General features: G+C 39.9%; 3 protein-coding genes across 12 annotated transcripts in view; 1 reads left to right on the forward strand and 2 right to left on the reverse strand.

Moving 5' to 3' along the window:
* LOC137103549 (WD repeat-containing protein 7) overlaps positions 1-9,302 on the reverse strand; it is a 99,946-nt gene extending 90,644 nt beyond the window's left edge. For 4 of the 5 annotated variants that reach the window (XM_067484010.1, XM_067484009.1, XM_067484011.1 and 1 more), the window contains exons 1-9: positions 9,132-9,302; positions 6,787-6,958; positions 6,586-6,692; positions 5,388-5,466; positions 4,911-5,085; positions 4,671-4,747; positions 3,350-3,469; positions 3,060-3,205; positions 2,240-2,342 (exon numbers count right to left, since the gene is read on the reverse strand). In XM_067484010.1, coding sequence (XP_067340111.1) covers positions 2,240-2,342; positions 3,060-3,205; positions 3,350-3,469; positions 4,671-4,747; positions 4,911-5,085; positions 5,388-5,466; positions 6,586-6,692; positions 6,787-6,945 — 966 coding nt within the window. In that variant the 5' untranslated portion in view covers positions 6,946-6,958; positions 9,132-9,302. The remainder of the gene's footprint in view (positions 1-2,239; positions 2,343-3,059; positions 3,206-3,349; positions 3,470-4,670; positions 4,748-4,910; positions 5,086-5,387; positions 5,467-6,585; positions 6,693-6,786; positions 6,959-9,131) is intronic. The other variant, XM_067484012.1, reaches the window with a different exon arrangement.
* A 397-nt stretch (positions 9,303-9,699) lies between these two features.
* On the forward strand, positions 9,700-19,227 carry taf1c (TATA-box binding protein associated factor, RNA polymerase I subunit C). 6 transcript variants are annotated; one of them, XM_067483549.1, is made up of 16 exons: positions 9,700-10,140; positions 10,309-10,420; positions 11,150-11,196; positions 11,515-11,610; positions 11,819-11,886; positions 12,026-12,276; positions 12,715-12,846; positions 12,948-13,065; positions 13,225-13,296; positions 13,403-13,553; positions 13,950-14,078; positions 14,210-14,408; positions 14,581-14,718; positions 14,985-16,378; positions 16,737-16,808; positions 18,700-18,834. In XM_067483549.1, exons 1-15 carry the CDS (start codon positions 10,024-10,026, stop codon positions 16,761-16,763), a joined length of 3,051 nt encoding a protein of 1,016 aa, XP_067339650.1. In that variant the 5' UTR covers positions 9,700-10,023; the 3' UTR covers positions 16,764-16,808; positions 18,700-18,834. The 6 variants fall into 6 exon arrangements, with proteins under 6 accessions (XP_067339650.1, XP_067339648.1, XP_067339649.1 ...); XM_067483547.1 differs by lacking the exon at positions 16,737-16,808 and having other exon boundaries at positions 18,700-19,227; XM_067483548.1 differs by lacking the exon at positions 16,737-16,808 and having other exon boundaries at positions 13,403-13,538; positions 18,700-19,227.
* A 984-nt stretch (positions 19,228-20,211) lies between these two features.
* ccng2 (cyclin G2) lies at positions 20,212-27,351 on the reverse strand. The gene is made up of 8 exons (XM_067483556.1): positions 27,201-27,351; positions 25,657-25,817; positions 25,395-25,532; positions 24,804-25,054; positions 24,212-24,290; positions 23,969-24,067; positions 22,700-22,899; positions 20,212-21,300 (listed from the first exon to the last, which is right to left on the reverse strand). Exons 2-8 carry the CDS (start codon positions 25,759-25,761, stop codon positions 21,168-21,170), a joined length of 1,005 nt encoding a protein of 334 aa, XP_067339657.1. The 5' UTR covers positions 25,762-25,817; positions 27,201-27,351; the 3' UTR covers positions 20,212-21,167.
* Between the last annotated feature and the right edge of the window lie 588 nt (positions 27,352-27,939).

The following is a 27,939-nucleotide window of genomic DNA, read 5'->3' on the forward strand; positions in this document are numbered from 1 at the left end:
TGAAGGTCCAAAATAAAATCATTATTACACACAAAGCAGCAGGGGTCATATTTACACACATGGATTAAACCCAACACTTCACCATCTGAACCAAAATTAAAATGTGCAGATTATTTTTAGTTTCAAGTTTGTCCATCTTTGTTGCATTTTCAAATAAAACCTGACATGTGGCCCATAGAAACAAATAAGGGCTAGTCTCTAATTTGAACTACTGAGGGGGAGTTGGATTTCCTGTACCAATAAACTTCACACTGGGGGGGAAAAGAATGTATAGTGTATGTCACAACAGCAAAATATTATTAGACAACAGCCATGTTGGTCTCACTACTCTGCTGCTCTCGCCTCCTTTTTAACTGAATTGCAAGTGTGACACAAAACCCTGTCAATAACCTGTACATGGACATTTTTTTTAATCAATATAAAGTTACAAGTCCTGCAGATGATTCATATGATATTTACTATAAGCACCTGGAAGGCAAGACAATCAAAGGAAAAGAATATGAAAGAATAATGAAACTGTACTTGTATTACTAAAAGAAACTCAGAAGCACACTATTGAGCATGACAAGACTGAGGGAAGTCTTGGGGAACTGACCAAATTTGTGGTCTATTCCCACATTCCCGCAAAGCCATCAATAAAATGTAGAGTATTTCTACAAACACAATTTTAAAGCTGCTGAATATAATTTATACATTAGTGCTGATTTAAACTACTGACCTCCTTATATTATAGCTATAGTTTTGGTCAATTTCCTCCTCCTGAACTTCTCCAAATTACATAATGAGGAAAGGCTTTCAGTTCAGATGGCGCCATATGAAGGAGGAAGTTGAATGAAAGTATAGCTTCCATAGTCAGAAACTATTCATATGCAATTACTCCCCAAATTTAAAATCATAAAATCACAGGGAGCGGGTTGAAATTAGTGAATTCCCCCTTTGAAGCCTAAACATTTTTTAATTGATTTTGTCTAACAATGTCTAACAGTGTGAACCACTGTGATGCAGACTGATAAACCCCTCCATTGTGTGAACTACTTTTGCTGCAGTTTTTATACCAGGGCAAATCCATGTGCATAAAGAGAGCCCTGATCATAATGAATCAAATGCCACTGATACAAAGCACAAATATACTGCCAACTACACACAGCTACTGTACCTGTATAAGCATTAAGTAGCCATATATTAATCATACATTTTGTGCTTACTGAAATGCAGTACTTGGCATTTGGTATCATGTTTGAATTAGTTGGGCAAAGTTTAAACAAAATGGCCTGCATAAGTACACTATAAAATATAAGGGGCCTGACACACCAAGCCAACATCACAGAACTAAAACAGACAAAAACCAACTGCTGTCTCAGGCTCACTTTGCTTTTGCTGGGCCAACAAGTGGCAGTCGAACACACTACAAAGATGACAGCCGAGGAGCATGTGGTGCTGCACATTTCGCATTTGTGTTAGAAAAACAAAAAGCGGAGACCTAGGACAGCATGTACAAACTGTACACAAAGCAACATTAGCTTACGATTTTACACTACTCTTGCTAACCACAGATGGTTTATAACTACTTCTAATGCAAGATATGTCTAGTAAGAAGTTAATGTTACAAACTGTACTGACATTGTTAATACTCTGGTCTATTTTTGTGCACCGAATTGCTAAGCTGAACAGCCAATCAGAGTGGTCTGCTGCAGACAGGGGTCTGACTAAGTCAGAAGCGACAAGAATAACAAGCAATGACATCGGTAATACTCCACGGAATAAGACTAAGGTGAAGTTTAAATTAAGCATGCACAATACTTCAATAACAAGGAGGTTTTTCTGGTGTGCAGCAAGCATGTGTTGTAAAGACTTTTCTGAGCTGTTCTGTTCTTTCCACATCATTTGGAGTATCACACAAGAACCACATTTTGTGTTTCTGCGTGTCTATGTCTACCTGCACATGTATTAATTTAAAAAGAGCTGATAAAGAGAACAGTCTAGCAGTGAGAGCTTTTGAAGAGATTTGTGAATGAATGCATTGCATGTGTTATTGTAAGCTGTAATCTTAAAAGAACAGTTACTCTACACCTGCAGTGTTTTAAATTTATCATCAGGTACAAAAACTCTAGAATCTTAAAAACAATATGGCACTAAAACTACCATTAACTAATAAAAATAGCAATAAAATAGCTCCAGCTTTCCATTTTTTAGTTGTTGTCACTTCAAGAATTGGACAGAGTCAATTACAAAGACAGACCTGTTTGTCTGCACGCGCAGTGATGCTGTAGATCAGTGGAGGGATTGACCCTTCTTTAGTTTTCCCCACATCACTGCGGAAATGCTCACTAGCACGCTGACAACTGAAGAACACACACACCAAAATCAGATTAGGACATGCCCACAGGTGCCTACAGATATGAAAAATTATTGACGGCATTTACATGCACTTAAGTAACCTTGGTACTCATAGAAATCAGGCTGTCTCGGGGACTGGGATTGTCATGCACTCAAGAAGCCTAGTTATTGTAAATCTTCTCCTCCACCTCAGACATATTTTTGACTTCTTTTTGTGTCTGTGCTGGTGTTGGAGGTAAAGGGAAAAATAGGAGGGACAACACATGCAAATGTGAATTTATTTATTTATTTATTTTTAAATTGCGTGGGGAAAGTGATTTATTTAGCACTGTGTGTTTAATTTTCTGTCAGGCTTTATGCAGAATTCATTGTAAAAATGTGGTGGCATCCCCTTGTTAATGATCTCTCCTTTCACTCAGCTGCAAGATCATGTCTACAGCCTTTTGCTATGCACATGTGCAGTTTATATTTAAAACCCAATGTTTAAATGTGAACTGAGCAAATTTTAAAATTTTGGCATCCTCCGACAGAAATCGACTCAAGAGTAGCCAGGTTTCTCTAACACCCTCATTTCAGAATCCAGCTTTCCCATTTCCATGGCAGTCAAGAAATCAGCTTTCCCAAGGAAGCAGACTGGAAACCTGGTTACTTAAGTCCATGTAAATTCACTCACTGTTTAAACTCCCATAATTTTCCATGACTTTAGTTGAGCATCAGTTTACCTGGGCGGTAGCTTATAGATGTAACTACAGCCATCTTCAGTCCAAATGATGACTTTGTCTGCAGCGATGAACTCTCCTCCAGTCCAGGCCTGGTCATTTTCACTGGCCACTGAGCAGAGCAACGAGTAGTCACCTGCATCAAACACCTGACACGCGATAATGATAGATACACATATTTAATAAAGCAGCTGTGTACTCAGGCCAGGTCAGGCTACAGCCATGATCCAGTGGTCTACCCCAGGCCTTTGTGTGTATTATTAATGGCATTGAGAGGTATAGCACACTCTTACCCTCCAGTACTTGGAGCAGACAACTAGCAAGCTGCTCTGTGTGAAAGTACAGAAGGAAATACTCTGACAGCCCTGACAATAGATGGGTTTGGATTCTTCTTCAAACACTGGGTCCAGGTCCTAATTACACACAAACACACAAATTAAGTTGAGATTTTAAGAAAACAAACGTGGTGTGTTTACACTGGTGTACAATCCTGTTTCAGAAAAAGGTGTGGTGCTGCAGTCAAAATGTTTTCAGAGGACGGGACTGCAGGCAGGTCTGTTTAGCTCCCAGACTCTTTAACTAATGAGCCATGCTGTAATACATATAAAATGTGTTTTGGCATTGTTTTGCTGAAATACACAAGGGCTTCACTAAAAAAGATCTCATCTGGATGGAAGCATTTATTGCTCCAAAAACCTGTATACATTAATCAGGCATAACATTATGACCACCCGTGACTGTGCCACAGGATGGTAGAGGGGTTTCCTATTAATCTCGCAGTTGTGGGTTCAATCCCCGGCTCCTCCGGTCACATGTCAGAGTATCCTTAAGTATCCTTATAAGTTCTAATATTTTGGCCACCTAATTCATTTTAAATAAAGGGTGGCCAAAACATTAGAAGCCATAATTTCCAAAAGAAGTTTGAATTACCACTCACTTTTCCACAGGATAGTTTTCCACTTAACCTCAGTCTATTTTAAATAAGCTCAGGCTCAGAGAAGGTGGTGTTTTTTCTGGGGTTTCTATATGTAGTTTCTTTTAATGGTATAGTTTTAACTTTCATTTGTGGGTGCAGCAAGAAACCCATGTTTACTGACAACAGTCTTCCAAGGTGTTCCTGAGCCCATGCAGTGATTTCCACTAAACAATTTCATTTGAAGTAGTGCTGCCTGAGGGCCCGGAGATGACAGCCATTTAATCTTTGGCGTTGTCACGTGCACAGCTCTTTTTATATCTGATCATGACAGGGACCTGTTAAGACATTAACCTTAAATTAATCATATTAACACCATTAGTTCTTAGATGTTTCACCGAGTGTTTTTCTTTCCTCCACATTACACAACGTTTGCTGTGTTTTGTTGACCCAGTCCCAACTTTTTTAAAGTTGCTGGCATCAAATTCAAATATATATAAAAAAATAAATAAATAAATAAGAAATTGGTTTTGTATTAACTGTTGCAGCATTCCAACTCTTTTGGAAACAGGTTGTATATTCACATATTATTCATTTAAACATTTCTCATAATGTTCACACTTTTTCCTAGCAATGTACAGAGCTCTGACACAACACTGGTGGTTTGTTTTAAAATATCCAGCGTCTGTAGGATGGTATACCTGCATCCTGCTGACCTCAGCTGTTATGATCCAAACCTTCAAAATCCCAGTCACTGACACTGCCACGACTGTGTCCTCTACAAAAGGACAGCAATTTGACGTTAATTTCTTATAATCAATCATATGAATATTTTATTTTATATTTTGTGCCCTGTTCCCAGATAATTACACTCACTGTTCAATCATTATCCCTCAGAGACAAAAATCTTGAAGTCATCCACTTCCACCTCTTTCTCTCACCTTGTGTTCGGTGCGATCGGATGATGCTCATGGAGCTGATCCAATCTGGAGCGATCTTGGACACTAGGGAATACAGAACCTCCAAGCTGGTGGCATCTACCACAAGGATTTCTGGGTAGTGGCCATTACAAAGCAAACGCCCCTCCCTCTGAGTTCCAATGGTGAATTGATAGAACTGGAGAACCGTGGAGGACAAAGATGGTGGAGAGAGTGAGTAAGAAAAGAGGACAACAGAGGAGTTAATAAGCAAAAACACATCAAAAAACAACAGTTTCTAGTTTTCCAGCAGAAATGCTTTAAATGTAAAAATCTGCATTATTGATGCAGGATGGCAGCTTGAAGCAACAGTGAAACATGAAGTAGAAGTGATTGAAAATAACTCGGGAATCTGTGAGAAATTATTTGTCAGTGCTTTTGTTGCCAATATTTGAATGTCAGCTTTTATTTGATGATTAGTTATATAAGTGTGGTTCTTACCTGTATGCCAGTATGAGCACAGGCCAACTTGGTAAATTCAATACAACGTCCATCATTCACATCCCATAAACACATCTCTCTGAAACATGGACAGAGTAAAGTTAGACATAAGAGAGGAAAACATGATTTGCATTTAAATTGGGCTTTATGTAAAGAAGCTATAGAGCACATCCATTTTAAATGAGTTTTAAAGTAATATAGTTTTAAAATAATTAGGTTCTCTTTCAGGGGTCGCCAAAGAAAATCATGTGCATCCATCTCCTAACATTTAATGTACAATGAGAGAAAATTCTCGAAATCCGCTTTTAAATTATAGCCATTACAACGTAACCAAAATAATAAAAATGTTAACATGTGAATTTGTCTGTATTGTTCTGTCGCTGCAAAATTTGACAATTACTGGCAACAGACATCTCGAGTGTAATCAATACAGAAAACTCCACATTCACATTGTATTTAAGGGTTTTATTTTCTTGCAAGAGAGAAGTGCACCGACAGAGTCTCAAGTCTCCATGCAGTGCACTTCTAAGGACCTAACATGTCAAACATGATTTTGTATCTTCCTGTTGTTGGGCAGAATAGTCTTTACACCCCCCCCCAGGCTGTTACTCCCAGCTTTTCCCTTTTATTGTAACTTTTACATTATACGTTAGTGCTTAACGTATATTGTAAAAGTTACAATAGGAACTTGGTGCAACCTGGAGATGACTGTGGGCAGTCGACCATATAGCTGACCTTGTTAACCTCTACGAGCACTCCTCAGGTCAAAAACATATATCAAAACATCCCCATGAAACATGCTGCACCAGCAAATGACCACATTCTATCAGTACAACTAAACTTAAAAGAAGGTATTCATATGTGTTTTTCCATCACATGTACTAATACAGTTAAATACAATGCAATCCATTTGAGAATGTAAAGTTGATGACTGTTGGGGATGTAGGCGTCATCTTGTGAGATTTTATCTGCCTTTCTGTTAGTAAGCTAAAGTCTGTGTTCTGCCTTTTTGGCAGGATTGTTCATCAGCACAGCAGGTCAGTGGAGATGTGCCACCTTCACAAGTATCACTATATTCTGGCACTTTGCCGGTTAATTATAAATACTTGTTAATACTCAACTCTGTAAAATGGGATGATAGCATATGGATCACCTATATGGAACTTCTGACAAGTGTGTCTGATAAAAAGGTACTCACCCACTCTCTGATGCACTGACAATGTACTGTTTGTCACTGCAAGCACTGGCCTTAGACAGACAGGTGATGGAGGCTGTGTGTCCAAACAGTATGGCTCTGGGACAAATCTGGGGGATTGGATGGGAGAAACATTCTATGATCAGAAAGAGAATAAATAAAAAAACAAGCATTACAGTCCCTGTAATGTAGTCCCTGTAGTACCTCCAGCTCCGGTGTCATGTCCCACAGACAAATCTGTCCATCATGGCAGCCGGTGATGATGGTGCTGAAGTCATCCATTACCAGAAGGCTGCTGATGCAGTGGGTGGGAGCCGTGCGGCCCCACAGCACTATTGGTAGAACCAGATTGTTCCCTGACATTATGGTGATGTGTCTGGAAACAGAAAGGAACAGTTACTAAGAGAGACCCAGAAGGACTGAGATATGAGTAAAAAGGGCTTAAAAAGGGGATGACGATCATGCCGATCCCCACATAACCGGACCGAGCTTCATCAGTTTTGCAAAGAAGACTGGCATAAACTTGCAGTGTCCAGATGTGCAAGCCTGATTGAGACATACATATAAGCTCCATGCTGTGATTGCAGCCAAAGGTGCATCTAGTAAATACTGACCTGAAGGGGGTGAATATTTAGACAAACACTTATTTCACCTTACGTATTTTTATTTGACATTACTTTGTCATAAACTGTGGTGATTGAGTGTAGTGTGAAGATGTTAGGCAAGCATTAAATTCTTTAAAGGCGACATCAGCTTGTGAGTCAAGGCCAATGTGAAAAACCCCGAGCAGCATCTTTTAAAAGGTACTGTAGAACCATTGTACTGTTGAGTTTAAGAAACAGTGGCTTAATGCCACTACCCCTACATAACAAACTATTCACATTTCCATTTTTGTACTGACCAAACAAACAAGACTGGTTGCACAATTGACTGCATTGCAAATATAATTTGAAATAAAAATCTACACAAAATAAACCATAATGACACAGTAAACAATAGGTTACAAAATGTTTTGATAACCTATTAAACCTTTATAAGAAAAATCTCTCATTAACAAAAGTATTCAGTCCATTGCTGTTCAGTTAAATTGTGCTTTCTCTTTGCTTATGTTTTGTTGAGATGAGTGTATAACTTGACTGGAATCTACCTGTGGCAAACTGAATTGACAGGGCACAGCAGGGTGTGCATACAGTGACTACTTTAGTAAATGGCAGGTTTCGGATTATACTTTTTAATAAACTTCAGAATTCTAATTCAGAATTTTATCTTTACTTTTATATTTAACATGAACATACAATATTTTGTATTATGTATGTTTAACCACAAATACTTTGACATTTAAAATTTCAATCCTGGAGTGGATATAAAAGGACATTTTTTGTTTATGGATTTTTTCCAAAAAGAGTTTCAGATTTTTTGGGGAAATCAGAGTCAAAGAAGTTACCCTATAGTGTTCCTTGCCCACCTAGGGCAAAAAAAAAAAAAAGAATATGTGGATCAATTATTGTAAAAAAATACACCTATAAAAATCAACATTGACAGAAGTTGAGGAAAATTCAGACGTTTGTCATATGGAACTTATGACACTAGTGTCAAAGTATCACACAATAATATGCAAAAACAACTGTAATAACTCACTGCATATAATCAAAAATAATAAAATTCAAACGTAATGTAAACATTGTAAACGAATAAGTGCACTTTCCAAAGATCCAACTTGCAAACACAGACTTTAGTAACATAGGTATGTAATCATGTTTCAAACAAGACGACTCTGACCACCTGGTTCCTTGCCCAATAAATTGTTGAGACTTTTTTTTTTAAACTAGTTCAAATGATATTCTCGTCAAGGTAGTATTTGGAAGTAAACTGAGGTACTACTGTTGTGGTTTGTCAAATGATGACTTTCTGATAGATATGTGTCTTTCATGAGAAAATATATGTGTTATCTTTCTTCTCATTAGGTGCAAGTGTAACGATAGTATTTTCCCTGGTGACACTACATTTATTAAGAGACCTGACAGATGCTAAGTCTAGTCTCAAGTCATTAATCCTGTTTTCAATAGCATGCAATGAAATGAAATACCTAATGTAGACATATCACCCCTGACACATGTATTAACTGTCCTGTCACGAAGCCACGCACAGAATCGGTAGCGGCGCTCTGACAAGCAATAAAACTACAAACCTACTTTCACATGAAAACAAAAGTTTGTTTTTTCATGCACATTACCGATTAACCTTGACGTGTTTTCAGGAATACAATCGGCACAGCAGCCTGTATGATAAAGGTGAATAGATTGCATTTATATAAGACAGTGACAGCACCCGAAACCTGAAAATACTCCAACAGAAGGATTGTGCAGAAATCTGAATCAATACGATGTTAGAGGACAGTGTGTTTAACTAACGTTAGCCGTGATCTATTATGCAGTGATCTATGAAGCGCTAATGCTAACGTTACACTACACCTGCAATTTCGCGACTTCCGAAGTTAGCAATACGGCTAACGGAACCAAAATAAAATGATTATATTTGTAAATACGTACCACAAATTGAGTCCTAATGAAACATTTCCCTTTTAAGAAAAATCTGTCCCCAAAACGGTCCACTCTTTGACCAAGGGAAGAAAAAATTATAGTTTTTACTGGTTGTTTTTAGCTCGTGTCCACCAAGAAACCCAAGCCGTTCGGTCAAATGATCACGCGACAAATGAGACCCACATCCGGTTTCACTATTTCAAATTAAGGTGTCCAAAGCCTCCGCTCTGCGTTCACGATCCAATTGTCAAACTTAGAAACACGTTTTTTTATTCACTTTTATTGAATGTTTATCTGATTTCATGTAAAACATATTCACATAGCAGTTTGACTTTTAAAAATATAGGACAAACGACATCTGTAAGCTTTTCTTGCTATAGTCTGATATAGTCTCTGCCCTGAACCTAAGTGAAAGGTTAAAAAAAGAAAAAAACTTTTTACTACTTTTGCTTATTTAATAAACCGTCTTCCAAGAAAGGCGATTTCCATTATCCTTTTCAAGTTTCAGCAAAATGTTTTTCCATTCTTTAAAAAGTGAAATACCGGAAGTCACACCGGAAGTATTGTTGTTGTTGTTGCCAGTTGTGCTCATCGTCACGCTTTATGGAGTGGCTGCACGTGTTAAGCGATACACTGTGGATTTTGGGGGAAATTCTAACGTATTTGGAGTTTTTTTTCTAGGACTGTTATTATCGTGTGTACACGTTGTAGTTCGATAATTTGCGCCCGTGTCATGATGATTAGCTCCAATGGGATAAAGTTATTTGTAATGTTGCGTACCAGCGGCGTGCTGCGGAGCTAACGTTAGCCGAGCCGGGAGAAAAACATGTACAGACTTGTCCGGAGATACATTGAGACAGTTGGGGATAACACTTTGCAGTTGTTTTAGCTTGTGAAAAAAATGGATTACCAGTTCCCGCAGCAGCTTTTTCCTTCGTTCTACAAATGCGGTCCACCGGAGTCGGTCCTGAAACACTGCGCAGGAAAATGGGGCAGCTACGACCGCGTCAGACTTCAGGTAGTTGACGTTATGCTAGCTATGAGCCGACACGGGAGGAGATTAACGTTGGTTAAGACAACGTTAGCGCGTTTCACTCTCTGATCAAACAATTAACGCTAGTGCTGAAAACCTAACCTAGTTATTTATATGCCTTTTCTCCGCTGTTGTGTGTTACGTGGGTTTCAGGGCGGCTCCGGTCCTCTCTCCAGCTGGACGTTTACATCCAGTCATCAGGTCAGAGGGGAGACGTGGTGTCACACTGAGCCGGTAACGGTTCCCCTCCTGTCTCCTAAAAACGGTAAGTCGCAAACATCCTGTTTGATCTCACTTACGTTCTCTTTAATCTCAGAATAGGTTGGTGGATGTAAAACTGGTCTTAGTGATATGTATGTGTAAGTAAATAACCAGTCCAACTGGATGCAGTAAATACTATACCTGTAGATTAATCTGCACTTTGTTTCCCTGCTTAATCCATTGTGTAAAATTGAAAAATGTTTCGACATTGGTGGAAAATGCCAGTAATAAATTCCTACGAAAATAACAAATGGCTGAATACAAATTGCCACTTGTTTTTCATTTTGTGGCACACTCATGGCCAGCACCTGAACTTTTAGTGTGCCGTCACTCGATCTGTCTTTGTCATTCAAAATATATAAAGTTCTTGCCATCATTGCCAAGTTTTTATTTTTTGTTTTAGAATCAGCCCTAAATATGTAAAAGTGTTTCCCTTCAGGCCCAATATATGTAACTGTGTGATAAAAGATAGATTTCCAAATGTGTTTCAGAATTTCCAGCCTAAAGTTAGAACAAATTCACTTAGAATTAACCTTAAACACATAATTATTAAATTGCATTTAGATAATAAAACACTAAATTCACTTGTAGTTTGTTTTTATATTCATCAAATCATTTAGTTATTTAGTGTAGCAGAGTAAAAAATCTGCTAAATCCCATTAGACATTTGTTTCCATTCTTTCACTCCATTACTGTATATGTGCATGTTAATATGTGTAAAAATGTTTTCCAGCTTTCCCTTGGCATACGCCTCCAGATCCACTGGACTTCGCAGAGCATGTGAGTTCTGACGGTTCTCTCACATTAAAGCGAGGTGTACTCTACCTTTTTATGTACCCTAATTTTTGAGGTTTGTGTGTTTTAGATTTATTATTTTTGGAAATGCAGTTTAAATAAACGTTTCCCATTCTAGCATTATAGTTTGTCTCGTGATTTTGACTTAGATTAAAGAAGTTTGTTTTTACCATGGGAAATGCACAGTGTGGCATTTAATAAACAAAAGAAAAATTAATAACTAACAAAATCTGTGTGAATGTTGCCAACCTCTTACACTTCTCTTTTTTTTTTTTAAGGTTTACAATTATGTTTTCTATTTAGATACAGAACTTCTTCGTGGATCACTGCCATGATGCCTTCGGGTGCATGGGTGACATTCTCGGTGAAAACTTCAATTTCAAGCAAGGACTAAAAGACGTAAGTTTGACAACAGGTTTTCAATAGGAAGACAATTTACTGATTGATTTAGTCATGGTTTATTGATTTATTCATCAGCTGTTTGAGATCAATACACCAAGACTGAGATGTTGTGTTATAATTCTTTGAGCTGTAGGAGTTGTTTGTTGTTTTTCATTTTATTATAGTGTGTTTGTGTTTGCATGCATGCATGTTGTTTGTTTTGCAGAGGTATCGGAGGGATTCAGTCCACATGTGGAAAGTGAAGAACTTCCTCAACATGCTGAAGTTTAACATGTGAGTAGTCCTGACTGATTTGTGTGAAAATGTCTGTGTATGGGTTTAAAGTCCAATCATTGTATATCTCTTGACATTGGACTGTTGTTTGTTCTTGTGTGTGTGTGTGGTTTTTGTGACACTGAAACTTTACCTTCAGATGTCAGCAGTCATATTCCTCCAGATCTGTGGATGCATACAGCACCCTGCTGTCAGACATAGTGCCTTCCATCCCTACTGAGCTGTTGGGTGGTCTGTTGCATGAGGAGCTCACAGAGCAGAGAGACCGCCTGCTCTTCTCCGAAGCAGCCACAGGTGGTGCTCTGGCCTTCATCCCATTCTCACAGAGCAGGGGCAGCTCTGAGCGTGGCTGCCTCCTCTACCCTGGAATGCAGGGATTGGACCGTCTCAGTATCCTATGAATCACAATTAATTACTGGATTATTTAAATTTAAATACTGATTATTTAAATTTTGCAGCTGGCTATTTAATACGCCCTGGTGTTTTAACGTTGGTTTAGAGTTTTGAACTATTCCTTTAAGAACCACAGCAGATGTTTGTTTGGTTTTTGTTTGGTCCAGCTGAAAATTTGTTTGTTCTACCATCACAAAATATCAATACTTTATTGATTAAATCAATTATAAGTTAATCAAGTTGCTCTGTTGTCCAACATCAGTGCTTCCATGTATTGACTGAAATTTGACCAATTTAAGAGAAATATCTAATACTGAATTTTGACTTTTTAAAGCTGACTTTGTACTTTTTAGTACTTTTTTTTTTTAACATTTTTTTCTTTTTTTTGAGCATTGTGTTTTCCTTTTGGTTCTCTTTCTTGACATAGTACCTCAGACTTCCACAAAGTGGTGCTGCAGCATCACCAAGGTGGTTCCTCCTCTCTGGATGCCACCAGCAGTAAGCCATTCAGCCTCCAGCTGAAAGGCCCTGTCAGACAGATCAGCGCCACCTCCCTGTATAACGACTGTAAGAGCAAGAAAAATGTCAGAAACATCATGAGGAATTTAATGTGGTTCATGGTTTCCTCCAGGCCATAAGGACTTTTCATCATGTTTGCTTTCTGGCAGGTTGTGTTGCTGTGCGTTCGGATTACCTGTGTGGAGTCTGGAGGTTGAGTGAAAAAAACGTGCCTCGTCTGCTGCAGGTTGTCAAAACCAGAGAGGTTGCAACGTGCATCAATGTAAGGTTAGTGATCATAGAGGAGCAAGGTGCCAGCACTGTTAGTGTGGCTGGTGGCAGTTTTAACTCCCTCCACAGCCTGTAGAGTTGGAGACAGGAAGTAAAGCTCTGAATATTGATAACCATTCCAGCTGAAGTAGCATCTTTTCTGCTGTGTATTATCAGTCCTCATATTTTAGGCGAGGTTCTGGTAGCGAGTGAGAGTGGAGCAGCAAATCTGTGGACCGTGGGCAGAGGGTGAGCACAAGTCTTTAATGATTGTTCCCCCAAATACTGATTTAATCTATTCAGAGTCAGGTTGTAAGTCGAGTTGGATTCCCAAACTCGTGTCTTGCTCCGTCAGGATGCAGAAAGTTCGGGAGGAGGGCAGTAACCTGTACTTCAACGCTAAGTCATCATGGAGATGGTGTGAGTTTTCCGCCCACCCGAGGGTTATACTGTATGCAGACAGGACAGGGGCGGAGCTCACAGACATGAGGGTAAAGCGAGAGGTTGTGAGTAACATGGTTGTTGTGATTTCAGTTTAGATATTTTTCCCAAATTATCTGCACATGCTCAGAGTTTACCTTGGATTTATATTTCTCCTACATCCAAGAAGGGGGCAATATGTTGTTTTCTTGAACATAAAATGATGTTAGGTAGATTGGGAGTTATGAAAATGTGAACCAAGAATTTAAAGTAGTTCTATTGGAAACAGAAAAATGTCTAAGAGAACATTAGAGCAAAAAAAAAAAAAGTGGCATCAGTAGTAGATGTTTCAACAAGTCCAGACATCCACATTATATGTTGTTATATGCAGAAATTCATCTGGAGCTGTTTTAGCTCTTCATTTCCTTTCTGCTTTTTGTGTTCTTTTACCTCCCAGTTACATCCTTTCCGTTCTCCTCCAGATGAGTGCAGCCAGTGGTCACACACTGTTTCGCATCAGCAACACCTCAGAGTGCCAGAGTGGAGAGAGGTTCATCATGGCCAGATATCTTGGAGACAACCACCCATTCCACCACCTCATCACCACTCAGGTAGGCTAATGAACAAAGACTGAACCAAGTCGAATCCACACACACTTTTCGGATCACGTCAGAGTTGAATAAATTAATCACGCTCATTTTGCCAAAGTCATCATCCTGTGCTTTCTTTCTTTTTCTGTCAGTACTCGGCCTATGTTATGGATGAACGTTTCCCCTGTTTGCCCATGCTCAAGTGGGACCACATGATGCAGTCCCCGCCCATGTTTTGCCACATTGTTCCTGGTTCCGCCCCCAATGCTTTGGCGGTGGGGGGGACTAGAAACACTAAGATCCTTCTGGGCTCCCATAGCTCTCAGGAAATCACCATGTTGCAATACTCAGGTCAGTCAACAGGAGGTGTTGTGATGAGAGTAAGACAAATGTAACTTTTGAGTAGTGGTAATTTAACATTTTTATGTGTTTATAAGTCTCCTCCAGAGTATGTTTGGTGTATTGGACAAACATTAAGGTTCCATGCTAACCCTCTCTGTAAAACGTCTTACCTTGTGTGCAGGAGGCAGAGCGGAGGCCTGTTTTAGTCAAGGTCCTCCTCAGGCTCTCCTCAGAGCCAGAGACAGTCTGAAACAGCTTCCTGTACAGCTACCTCACCGTCTGGAAACTGCGACCCATAGATTGTCTTCACCTGCTGCAGGTATTAAAAGATCAGGGACACTGTATGTTTTCTGTGTATGTATTTTTTAGAGTAACAGTAGTAACAGCTGGTAAAAAGCATGAGTAATTCATTCTGTGCTAACTACTAAAGCGAGCTGACTACAGGGTATATTAGCTTCTTTGCAAATATGATACAAATATATAAAATAGATAACATTAATAGGTATTTTTTCTTTATAGTTGCAAAATTTTCTGTTGCTGTTAAAGTCATTCATATTTGATTCTAACTTCTTTCTTTGTTACCAGGTATGACTTGTATTTCAAAGAAAAATGGTGGTGTGGAGTGTATTTGTGTCCTACAGCTGACAGAGGCAGGGGATATTTTCTACCAAATCCTCAAGCCCGAGCAGACAGACACCGCCTCTGGACTACCAGCAGCAGAGGACGAACCAGTGCCTTCAGTAGGACCAAAAAAACTGCCACAAACACCAGATTCTCCGTTGCTTATATCGGATACCTCAAGCGACGAGGGTATAATTGGCCCAACTCAGAGTCTGACTGTAGAGGGGTATGTGGGTGAAACACCCGAGAGGCAGCAACAGGGGGTTGCAATCTTCTCTGAGTCTTCAGAGGAAGAGTCAGAGTCCAAAGTGAGACATCGAAACTTAAAGCAGGGGCTGCAGGTTGTCGTCAATGATGATGATGATGATGATCCAGAGGTGAATCAAGTAACTAGATTGGACACCGGAGAGACAGATGAAAGGGTGTGTAAAGCTGCTGGTGATTCTAAAAAACAAGGATCTGTGGGGGAAGCAGCCAGTGGACACATTGCGTCTAAGCAGCAGGTTCCAGTAAAAGTCAGTGAAGGTGTTCTTATAACTTGGAAACATTGGCTCCAGAAACTGATGAGAAAGAGCTGTGAAAAGAAGCCCCGGCCGCACTGTTCGAAGCACTTTATGGTCAAAACCAAAGGCCTCCTTCGCTTGCCTGACAGTGAGGCAAAAGATTCCATAGAAGAGGACCATGTGCTTAGTCTGAGGCGAGATCTGAGAGCATGCATGTCTAAACGCTCGCTGCTGGTGCACAGCACTGTCTCCACCTCCCTCAGAGCTCCAAAGGTGGTGCCGGTGCCAAACCAGGTAGACACAGACATGTGGAGAGATCAGCTCAGTCAGCGCATGACTCTCTCCTGGGAGGGGGAAAAGGCATGGCGGGCATGGTGGGAGGACCAGCTTGGGCTGAACAAGAAGGAGAAGGTGGAAGCTTTGAAGAGAAAGAGGAGGAGGCAAAAGGAGGCAAGGAGAGCTGCTGGCCAGCGTGTGGAACTGTCCGGGAGCTTTACCTCGTCTGTGAGTTACCAATCAGAGCTGGATGATTTCTCAGACTCAACCGGCTGGTCCTCTGCAACGAGCCAGGGGATGGGGTCAGACACCGAAGGAGTAGGACCCTTGTCCCAGCTGAAAGGCTATTTGCAACATGGCAGCCCAAGAGCCACAACACCATCCACTGTGCAAAATGACACCCCAGACCCCACACTCAGCCCCACACCTCAGAAAGTTAAACCAAATGACCAGCAGACTCCCAAGAGCCCCCACATCCTCCTTTCATCTCAGACCGTGAAACATGACTCCACACCAGCTAGTCAAAAGAGGAGCAGACGTCCAGTAGATGACTACCTAAACTCTCTCTTTGCAACACAGGTAAGAGGACAGTCCTCAGTAGTGTTTGTGCAGCTACCATTTATAACCGTATATCTGTCCAGTGTGTGGAGCTGCTCTTGTAGCTTCAACTTAACACCTGTCGGAACAATGGGAGGCAGGATATTTAGCAGTTGTCATTTTGCAAGTTAACTTGCATTGACCTGTACAGCAGCATCCATCCTATATGCTGCATGGAAACATTTCAGCCACAACGTTCACTTTAGTGCATGACTAACAGATTAGTTACTTTTTATTCCTAATTTAACCAATACAGCTGTCTACACAACGCACCCAACAAACTATGTGCAAGTTTGTTTTCTTCCATTTCGTCTGCAAAACTTTGGTGATTGTGTAATAGGCTGAACCCAAGCAAAAAGCGAGATGAGCTCTGCCCAACACCGAGTGCATTTACATGGACTTAAATAACCAGGTAACAGTCAGATTTTTCTGTAAAGCTGATTTCTTAAATGTCATTTCAAGGGGAAAGCTGGATTCTGAATTTGGGGTAGAGGAATCGGGAAAACTGTGTTTTCCCCAGGTAGATTTCTCTTGGAGAAAAACATAATGTCCAACAGAAAATGTAACTAACACAAAGTGCCTCATGGAAGTTTAAATAAGTAACTTTTCCCTGTAGATTTTTAAGATTCATACTGTTGCGGATCAGCTGAATGTGTCTTTCCATTCCCCCCACCTGTGCTGTCAATCTGCTGTGACACAAACACACTCAGAGAAAGGTCAAAAAGCCTTGTTTTCTGTCCCTATACAGTTGAAATCTGTGAGTCAGGCTTCAAAAGTAAGTCAGAGGTGGAGGAGATATCCGGTTAGTCTAGTGCTGCATGTACAAGCAGATTTCCAGTAACCAGGTTTCTTAAATGCAATTCCCCGATTACCCGAAAAAGCTGATTTCTCAATGTACCGCGGATACTTAAGTGCATGTAAACGCAGTCTCTGTTTGCCATATGCTTTATGTATAGACAGGCTGCTTTCATTTCTCTCCTCACTTACTCCCCTCACACAATTGGTTCTCGCATCTTGGACAAGAGACAGGTGTGAAGATGGAGAAGTTTTTATCAAACAAAAACTTCTCTCTCCCTGCAGCAACTACTTACAACATCAGCAGTTGTGTGAATGTGAAGTCAATCATTAAAAGAGTATAATATGTACCAAGGAGTGAAACAGTAATAAAAGAGAAACACTAGTGTCTGATGACTGCTGCTCCAACTTTTCAAAGAGATAAACACTATTCAGCCATAGCATTATAGCCCCTTAAAGGGTTAAAGGATGTCTGTCACTGGTTTTGAATTTTCTTCTTTTGGTTCTAGTTTGGGTAGAACATCTAAATAAATGCCATTAAACTTCCCTCTGACATGCCAATATTAAAATAGCTCTCTACTTCTGTCTAAAACCGCCTCCGGATGACTTGTAAGAAGCTTCAGTGTTGTTGCTCACACTTATGGAGTTTGTAATCCTAGTCAACCTGCTTTTCCTGAGCTCCTCCAGATGACATCACCTTAACTCCTAATGAAGAAAAACTCTTCCTGGTGATGTCATGTGGAGGAGTTTTTCAGCTAGAAGCAGAAAAACATTTTGATAAGAGGAAGTCAGAAACTAAAGCTATAGAAAGCTAGGTGAAAATTGTTGAGTCGCTCTTTAAGGGCATAACACTAATTATCTAGTTACAACTGTCAAGGGGTGGAATTCATCAGGCAGCAAGTGAACAGTGAGTTCCTGAAGTTGATGTGTTGAAAGTAGGAAAAATGGGAAATCATCTGGATCTGAGAATCTTTGACAAGGGTCAGTTTGTGACATGCATTGCCAACTTTAATCGATCATCATTTTCCTCCAGCTACTGGAGGAAGATGATCGATTAAAGTTGGCATTAAGATGCACTATGGGAGTCCAAACCATGCAGGCCCCATTTCATAATTTATACTTAAAGGATATGCTGTTGGCGTTTTGGTTGCAGACTCCAGTGAGACTGGAGTCTCATGTCTCAATAGGGCAGAGCTGTAGTGAGACAAGGGATCCCCACACAATATTAGGCAGGTGGTTTTAATGTAGTGGCTGATTATTGTATGTGGCATCATCTTCTTTTATTGCACTCCGGAAAGACTCCACTACCCACCTCGACCTCAAGAACCAAACAGAATTATCACCTTTCTGAAAGGTTCAACCTAAAAACAAAAAATTGTAACTTTGTAAAAGTAGATTTCAAGGCAGAGCTTGTACTGGATTGCACTTTTAATCACTTTGCGACGGTCAGCGTTCTACGTGAATGTGACATGCTTTTATATTTACCAGTGTTTGTGGCTTGTTTCCAGGATAACCCCTCACATCACCACGACTTTCCAGAAGAGGAAAGCAACATGCCCCCTCTACCTGCAGCCTCCACCTTTCAGCTTCGCAGCTCGCAGTCTGTCCCCGTCAGGACCCTCAGAGTGGATCTATCCCAGGACTCTTCTGTCTGGTCAGGGTTCTCCCAGTCCCTCTCCCAGAGCTCACAAGGCCGAGTGGGGCTCCCGCAGACATCACAGTCCTCTCAACCGAAGAAGAAGAAGTCTCGAATGGGATTTTAATTCATTGGATGGTCTGTCCGCCAGAATTGTGGTCTCCTGTATTATTCACAATTGACGAATCAAACCAGCTTCAAGTTATTATGAATGCCTTTCTATTTCTTGGCATTTTCACCTGTTGGAATTGCAAACTGGATATATAATTGTTTTACTGACTGAGATTGTAATTACAAAAACTAAACTGGATGATAAAGTGACACACACTCGGACCACACAAAGGTCAGTTATTGCTGAAGACATGAGGAGGCTGAAGAAGACTGATAGGACACTTGTTTGGTAGGAATTTATCATCTTTGTTTAATGGTCTTGGCATTTATTTTCTACGATGGCACTGTGTGTTTGTGTGCTCAGTCAGCTGCTGTTAACCGTTGAAGATGAACAAGCAAATATAGAAGTCGTTTACCTTTAGTTGTGAAGAGACAGCAGCAGAAGATTCTCTTCTCTGGATTGTTTAAGACTTTTCTATATGTGAAGTCTGGCAAACACTAGAAATGACTGAATTTAGTGTTGAAATGAATCTTAAAGATTAGAGAAAATGCTAACTTTACAAATGATTAATAATACTTCTATGATTTGGACAGTGCTTATAAGGAATGGTTTTCTAAGTGTGAACATTTTCTCTTCAGCAGCATCTCTGCTAACAATTGGCTGTTGCGATTGGCTGCTTCACTAGTGACATACGAGCCAGATGGTGTCCAGTTTAATCATTTTTACATCCTACCATGTCCAATAATACTTTCGACTCAGTGTATAATTGTGTGAATTATTTCATTTTTTCAGTTTGACTGAAAACTCTGGTTTTTACAGAAAATCTTGGAATTGTTAGTGCGTTGTCCTCAGCTTGAAGACCATTCTCCCTGTGATACATTTATTAGACATGTGCTTTTCTTAATAAAGCGAAAACTCAAAGACTGCAGGAACTTGTTAGTCAATATCCCAAAAGATATGAACTTTAATCCAAAAGGATATGGTAGGACTGCAGATTAAATGTAATTCTTACACTTCCCCTTGTTGTTAAAGTGGAATATGAGGAACACTGGAAAAGCATCTTTGAAATAGAAAATAATGGCGATATATTGTGTATCAAATGTCTGCAAAGGGTTTTATGTTTGTTGCTTGTGCAGCCCTGAGAGAGTACAACACCTGTCTCTAAGTTTTAATTCATCTGTCTCATCGGATTCACTCGAGGGCTTGAAAAAAAATAAGTTGGTGCAGAAAGCTGATTTTTAGACAGCAAAAGAAAAGCAAGTAGACAAAAGATTAAAAATAATATTTTTATAGGATTTTCACTTTTCAGTACAGGTGACAAAAAGAATAAATAACTTAATATCTACAAAAAACTATTAACAGATTTTTTTTTTTTTTGTACATCATTTACAGTTTTACATGTTTTTGTATTAGGCATTTTTTTAACACTCGGTCAGCATTATCTTGCTCCATACAACATTCTTTGTGAACAGTTTCAGAAGACCAACTTTTTTTTTTAAGCTACATACTAAAATTGGCAACTTTAAACATAAATCACACCCATACATACACACATCCACAGACACGCACCTAACAGGTTTCTGAACACCCTGTGGTGTCAGTGCACTTTGAATCTGAACGAAAGCTTGCTGTTAACTCTGATTCTGCAACACTTGAAATTACTAAAAAAAAAAAAAACTGTGCAAATAAAGTTTACTACAGAGAATCAGAACAGCCACAGCCGAATCGTTTTAGCCAGATCCGGCAATCACAACACTGTTATCGCAAGACATGATAAACAATGCTGCAATTTAGTTTTCAATCATGGCCATCAAGGAAACTCTGTATTCTTAAAAGTCAAAGATTATTAACAGTCAAAAAGAACATTAAATAAGCAACATCTTGGCCAATGATCTTCTAGTAAATTGGTAAGTAAACTGGTTCTACTCTGACGTGAAAGACAAGCAATTAGAACTACAGTGTCTGCTGGCTCAGCACCCTACAGATCAGTCAATCTGCCAAACATTCCCTGTAAATCCCTAAAATCTTAGGTTCTGGAATGTGACATCTCACATGCACCAATGTGTCTACATACTAAATAAGATTCTACCAGGAAGAGTCTGGACTGCTCAGCTGCCAGTTGTTGTGCAATTTTCCACCAGCACCAGAGCTTATTAAACAATGAATTAAATACGTCAGATAAAAGATTAAGGGGTGCGGGGTTGACAATGCACAGGGTGGAGGAGGCTTCAGGCAAGGAGGTGTTGGCTGTGTTTTTGGTGGCGGAGGTGCAGAGGGAAGAAGGGCCCTTCTCCATCGCTGCCCAGAGAACTGCTGAGAGACTCTTCACCTGAACTCATCACATCCTCACATGAGTCCTCACTGTAGACCAAGAGACAGACATACACTGTCACACTTACAGCTAATAGTCTCATACGGTATAGTGGTACATTTCTCCAATAAATATGTAGAAAAGTAAGAATATACAATACAGTGAAAATGCCTGAGAATTTTAAAATTCTTTAGCCTGTTAACATTTGTCACACTGAGACAGAAGACATGATTTAGCAAAAGAGAATGACGCTCGCGCCTTTATCAGCTGTTCTTTGTTCTTTGATTGTGTCAGAGTCAGCTGGCTTAACATCTGCTGATCGTCTGGTGAATGTCTGCATTTAAAATTGAACATTATACACTAGCCTTCAAAAGTTTGGGAACCCATCCTAATGTCTTGTTTTCTGAAAATATAAATCTTTTTAGCATAACTTTTTATTAGCTGTGCAAACAAACACAAATGGGTTTTGTAATTATCAGGTAACTATTTAAATTTCTAACCTTACATTAGAAATGTAACATGAAAATGAAACAGGGCCACTATTTGCTGATAATGGCCTTTTTAAGTGTGCAGTGATTTTCTGTTTTCTAAAAGATTTCCTTTCAAAAGAAAGATTCATAGTTATTCCACAAATCCTTAACAGTAGGTTTTTTAAATGAGTTTGATCATCAGCTTTTTGGTTTTCTTTGGACTGAGTTGCTCTGTGGGTTAATAATTTCTGCTCACAAGAGTGAGACGGGAAAACTTTGCTTTTGCTTAATTTGTGAATTCGTGAGCCAACTTTGACAAAAGTTCTCCTGAATTTTCAGATTACGTAAACACGACTCATTCTCAACCTTGTGATGTCATGGAAGTCTGTGTCAGCAGGACGTGACCAGTGGCCCGTGCACAAGTGAAGCTCAGACATTTAAATGGGCTGGTCTGTGTGTGTGTGTGTTGTTACAACACAACAGACCAGTGTGTTGACGCACAGCTGGTTGCCTCACACACACAGAGTACTAAGTAAAAACTCTAGGCTGAACAGTTTAGATAATTTGCATCTGGCTGACCATCAACTTTGAACTTTGTGCTAATCTGTAACAAGGGATGGCCCCATAATTTGCTCCTTTCTCTTTAACTAACTCTGGATTACGTAGAACTCCTAATTGTTGCGTCCTTTTTTCTGTTTTGTTGCTATGGAAAGAGAAACATTGTGCATGGTGTGACACACAGGGTGTGTCTGGTTCCTTCCTAAATACCAGTGTTGATGTTTACCTGCTGTGAGCTGTCACATGACAGTATTTGAATTTAACTGAATCCAAAACTTTGAATTCATGTTTGGCTTCAAGCACAGTGGGAGTTCTTGTTTGGTCAGATTATCAGGTGCACTTACAGAAGTAAAGGTTTGATTTGCTCAAGTGTGTTTGAGGCCCTGACAGTATCTTGATCCAGTGTGATTAGGGCTCTAACCTTTCGCTCTCATCCCAGCAGCCCTCTGGTATGGTGGGCAACTCGGACACACTGCGGTAGCTGTGCAGGTTCTGGGCAGTCCGCCGTGACACGATCCACTGCAGTTTCCTGTGGTTGGGTTTGCAGCATTCAGGAGAGGCGTAATCTGACAGACACTGAGCCACGCGTTCGCTCCACATCAGCAGCTCGTTGTCTGGAATCTGAAATCAAACAACACAGCCATTCAGTTACAGAGTTTGACCCTCTGCCCTGTACATTAAATGACACCAGTATGTTTAAAATAGCCCAGTTACTTAAGAGTGCAGTGCTATAAAAGGCTGACTGGAAACAACAACCTGGATTTCTGTTCCAGGTCAGGAGGGTAAGTGAAACCAGGTTAAAACTGATTTTGCAGGTTTGTTCTGAATCCTGATCAGGGTATGGGACACCTCTACCTTAAATATTCCTAAGTAGGAGAATTGGAAAGTCAAAGAGAAGAACCAAAGTGTCAATGCAGTAGAAGCATACTAAGATCTACAGTAAAGTCACCTTAGCCTAAAAATAACACAGGGTGAAAATTGTTTATCCATTTTTTTATATTTAATATTAAAAGTCCAAAGGGGAATATGCTTAAATCCAAATTTCAGTGAAAATGTCAACATGCCACTGTAGCTGCTCAATGACTGTATAAATATGGTAGGAATGTCAAACTGAAATGAAACTAAACAGACTGGGGATTTTCCAAGAAAGAAAACACTGTGTTTGTGGTTCAGCCACAACACACTACAACTCCACGTTACATAACCAGAGGCATTGACAGAAAACTTGTTTTGAGCTGGGCTAAGAATAAATAATTGCTCTCCCACTGCTGCTACTATTGAGAATCTGGTTACACATCCATTCAGCGCTGTGTGTTCATGCAAAATCAAACAGAATTAAGACACCTCCAGGCTGCGTAGGTGCTTAATGAAGTTGTTTGTCATGTTAATGATTGGCAAATTACAATCTTCACAAATCCTACAAATGTTTCCTGTTTGCCAATGATCCAGTGATTTGTGAGCAGATACATTTTATTTTTAAGAAACACTAGGCTCCCATGAAGCGGGCTTGGTTCTGGCAGGATGGGCATCCGCCGTAACAACCAAATCAACGTGTGGCGACCCCTGAATGGACAAGCCGAAGCCTGTTGATCTTTGCCTAGACTCAAATGAAATTAAACCTTTAGGCTCTCACTCCCTCTATTGTGGAAAAATACGTTTTTTGGTTTCCACTAGTGTGACGGCTGTTTACCTTCAAGTGTCTCTGGATGTGATGGGCTATTTCCAACATGTCCTCGGACCGAATAGCTTCAGTCTCTTGCCTCAGGAGAGACAAGGCAAGGACGGACGGCTGCACAGACAAACAGTTAAAAAGGCAGGAAGAAAACAGAGAGTTTACAGTGTGTCACACTAACACAAATCTCTCGGTGGATCATTTAACTGCAAAGCTCCTGTAATTCAGTATGACCTTTTGATACATGCTGTGAGTTCCTACCTTTGCTTTGGAGAAGGAGATCCGACATAGACAGGCTTTAAGCTGAGCCTCCAGCTTTTCCAAGCTGAGAGTCCCGATTCTGTTCACACACACACAAACACACACACAGAAGTTTTAGTTTTTAATACTTAAGCAGCTGAAAACATTGTAAAAACTGACATGAACCGTCTGTGTTTTTAAGTTAAGTGCAGCTAAGTTCTAAAACCTATATTCCATTGTTATGTTAGTGTGAGGTGATGGTGCCAGCCGCAGCAGGCAAAAAATCTTATCCGTGCACTTCAGACATTGGAGTCAGCTGATAGCTGAGGCTTTGCCCTACATTAAGTAAAGCTGCTGTGACAAACAAGCAGCTCTTTCACTGAAATAATGTGAAAAACTGAACTCTAGTATTTTATGTTGAGGTTCAGATTTGTTGAATTTGTGTCAAGCAAGGGGCTGTAAACATTTCGTACTGAGAAAACCGTCGATGAGTTATGCATTTACAGAATGAGCAAATGGATTGTTATAGAAATTGACTGAATAAAAAAGGCAAAAGACCAACAGGAACATCCACATAAAATTACAAAATATTTTCTTTAAATGATGGTCTTACCTGTCTGTGGAGTGTGAAAGTGCAATCTGGTGGTACAAGTGCAGAAAGGTTAAGGCAGTGATAGCTTTGGACTTGAAGTTGAGTTTCTCAGCAACAATCTTCTCCATGCGGCTGAGGTCGGACACGGTAAACCTGCACTGTCCTATGCGAATGAGCTCGTCAGTAGGCGTCAAGTTGCACTCCTCCTCTGTCACTTTGGCCGCCATGTGGAGGCAGCTGAGACTGACACAGGACAGGTGCTTTGGCTGAATCTGGGGAAGGAGGGGTAGAAACAGTACAAAAATTAATTGTTGAGTAATAATACTATTATTTATATTTCACAGAAGATGTGAAATGATCCCAGATTATCAAAGGCCAACTGAGGCTGCCGAGAACATGCCAACGATAGCAATAGATGCATTTCAATGACTGCACTGAAATTATGTGTAAACAAATCTTTCACCAAATTGTTTTCATCTACTTCCGATGGTCTGATGTTGACATCAATACTACAGGCTTTTGTAGATTGCATAAGCTGCTAACACGTATCACCACACCCTGCTAAAAGCTAAAGATAGTGTGCTGTGTCTGTCACGTCTGAGCATCTCATACCCTCATCATGGCCAGGAATCTGTCCAGCAGGTTAACAGCCAGGACAAAGGTCTGTGTTCTGTAACCAAAAAAGCTGGTCAGACTCCACAGGTCCTCTACTTTGGCATCTCTGCACTTGGCCGAAATCCGACTGTCATCCTGGAAAACAAAAAATAAAAAATGTATGTGCTGCTGAAAAACCTAGTTTATCTGTGAGAACTGTAGGTTACCATTTATCGAATGTATTGTGGATCCATAATCAAAGTTTGTAAAAGGCACTTACCTGTGCTGTAGATTCAATGAGGCTGAGTCCTGTCTCTCTAGGTATATAATAAACCTCCTGCTCATGATTCACCCGCAGCTCCTTCATCAGCTTGAAGGCATCCATGTCTCAGATGGCACTTGAGGAAGTGATCTTTACTTGTCACTACAGTATTTTTTTTACTGCAAAACAGAAAAAGACAAATGTTAAGATTGGGCCCCAGAGCATAACATAGTACACTGTACTTTCAGAATCTTCTTGGATCACTCCAAAACACAAGCCATAAACCCACAATTGTATCTCAGTTTTTAATCTTTAATCTGACAATCTAAAATGAACACCTCGATGTTGCCTTGGGTCTTTAAAAGGTTTCGACATTTTAAAGGATTTTGTAGTCCAAACTATCCATTTACTAATTGTAAAAGCAATCTGCTTACACGTTTATTTTCTCTTAAGTAATCTGATGCAACAGCCTAATTTTCGTTCGCACCTATTGGAAAATTATGGAAAGGTCAGATAAATTTTACGTGTCCTAACTGTTTCCTTTTATGCCGCCATGTTTATTCTTTTTCCCCCCCATTTGTATCTTTGCTGTATTATTACTGTAAATCATCGGCCTACATTTGCTTTCGATCCTGACAGGGGGCACAGCTGAGTCCAGCCCACTTCCCTCAGCTGGACTCCAGTGTCAGATTTCCTACGGTTAACGCCTTCTGTCCTTTGACCGAAAAAAAAAAATGTTTTTTTTTTTCAAGGTTCTTTCTGTTAATAAACAACCAACTTGACCCACAGAGCAGCAGTCAGAAAAACACAATTTTTACCGTTTTAATTCATGGCAACCGAAACGGCTAACGCTCACCGCAGCTAAGCTAATATTTTAAATCCTCTGGTCGGAGCGGGGGAGGGGCTGCTTTTTCTTTTTCTATCCTTCAACGTTAAAAAGGTCTTTCAAATTGTAGTGTACACTAGTAACATCGATGCAAAACCGATTTTTGGAAGTAAATAACGACAAATAATCGCTGTACTTAACCAAACAAAATATGCGTGTTGTGTTTTCCGCGTAAATATAACGCAATTAAAAGGTTCGCTTTGGATACCAGTGGTTAGGAGCCAGGGGAAACCAAAAACAGACAAGCAGATAAACATTTCGTGCTGCACGGTTCAAAAGAATATTGTAGTGACAAGTTACCTACAGTAAACTACTTGATTCGATCTTAAAACCACGCTAGAAAAAGATAAACATTCCTTGATCCCGCTAACATTTCCTTACAGAGACAGAAAGTAAAATGCACTTCAGTGCCATTTCTGTCGGTTCTGTTCGACTTATAACGAGATTTTGTGATGTAAATATAACGTTAGGGAACAGGAAAAAGACTCTTTTGTTACTGAAAGTTAGTTAACGCTATAATATTAACGATAGATAACGGCACTTCGGATTGTCGACTATTCACTGGTTATTTTCTTTTCATTTGAGTAAATATTAAAATCAAATATCAAAACAGTTCAGTAAGTAGGCGTACAATGTGGAACATCTTTCGAAAAAGAAGTATAAAGGTGTACCCTACCTGGTATTGCGAGTTAATTCCGCATAGCTGTTATATACGTATCTTATTTCCTTTTCGTCTTCTCTGGTCTTTCTCCTTTCTCCTTTTCTCTCTTTTGTTGATGTTCACAACGCTCACGCCCACATATCGACGTCACACGCTATCAACCAATTAAAGGCTTGGGTTTCAGAATAGAACTCACCTTCTTTTGGGTTTTACGACACAAAGCAGAGCTTACGCCTATTGTTTTTTCCTTGTTTTGGCTTGATTTGTAACAAGATAGCTAAGAAATCTATACCAGATGTGTATTATTATTTCTCAATCCACCGATAAATGTCACTGGAATAGATATAAAAACTGCCAGTTAACTCATACGATCCCCTGTGACTGAGGTAGGGGCTAGCCAATCAGCTTGCCGTAATTTGGTACGTTCAAATAGTCCGCCCAAAACTGAACGCTTTGATTGGCCAGTGGTTATAGAGTCCTGACGCAATCTTAGCATTACGTAGTGCTTTTTGACAATGTCTTGTCCACAATAAAAGACTATATAGATGTCAAAATGAACGTCTGCGAACGCTCTCAAACTGGCTGTGCGTTCTTTGCAGTGCTAACATGTAAAGAGATATAGTTAACTAAATTGAAAGTCTCTATAGGGAGTAGTTCGATAAAAACGGACGTTTTTCTGCTAACCACTAGTTCTTACGTACTTATAATTCATAATCTCCTAACTAATTAGTCAAGTCTTTCGGCGTTAAATGTC

Source organism: Channa argus, chromosome 18 (assembly GCF_033026475.1).
Source record: "Channa argus isolate prfri chromosome 18, Channa argus male v1.0, whole genome shotgun sequence".
NCBI lineage: Eukaryota > Metazoa > Chordata > Actinopteri > Anabantiformes > Channidae > Channa > Channa argus.

Bases quoted from the DNA above. Each gene is read 5' to 3' on its own strand.
- taf1c (XM_067483547.1), top strand. From the start codon at position 10,024: ATGGATTACCAGTTCCCGCAGCAGCTTTTTCCTTCGTTCTACAAATGC. The intron at 10,141-10,308 runs GTAGTTGACGTT...CGTGGGTTTCAG, and splicing joins ACGACCGCGTCAGACTTCAG to GGCGGCTCCGGTCCTCTCTC. The intron at 11,887-12,025 runs GTGAGTAGTCCT...CTTTACCTTCAG, and splicing joins AACATGCTGAAGTTTAACAT to ATGTCAGCAGTCATATTCCT.
- ccng2 (XM_067483556.1), bottom strand. From the start codon at position 25,761: ATGGATGCCTTCAAGCTGATGAAGGAGCTGCGGGTGAATCATGAGCAG. The intron at 25,055-25,394 runs GTATGAGATGCT...CTCCTTCCCCAG, and splicing joins GATTCCTGGCCATGATGAGG to ATTCAGCCAAAGCACCTGTC. The intron at 24,291-24,803 runs GTAAGACCATCA...GTGTGTGAACAG, and splicing joins CTTTCACACTCCACAGACAG to AATCGGGACTCTCAGCTTGG.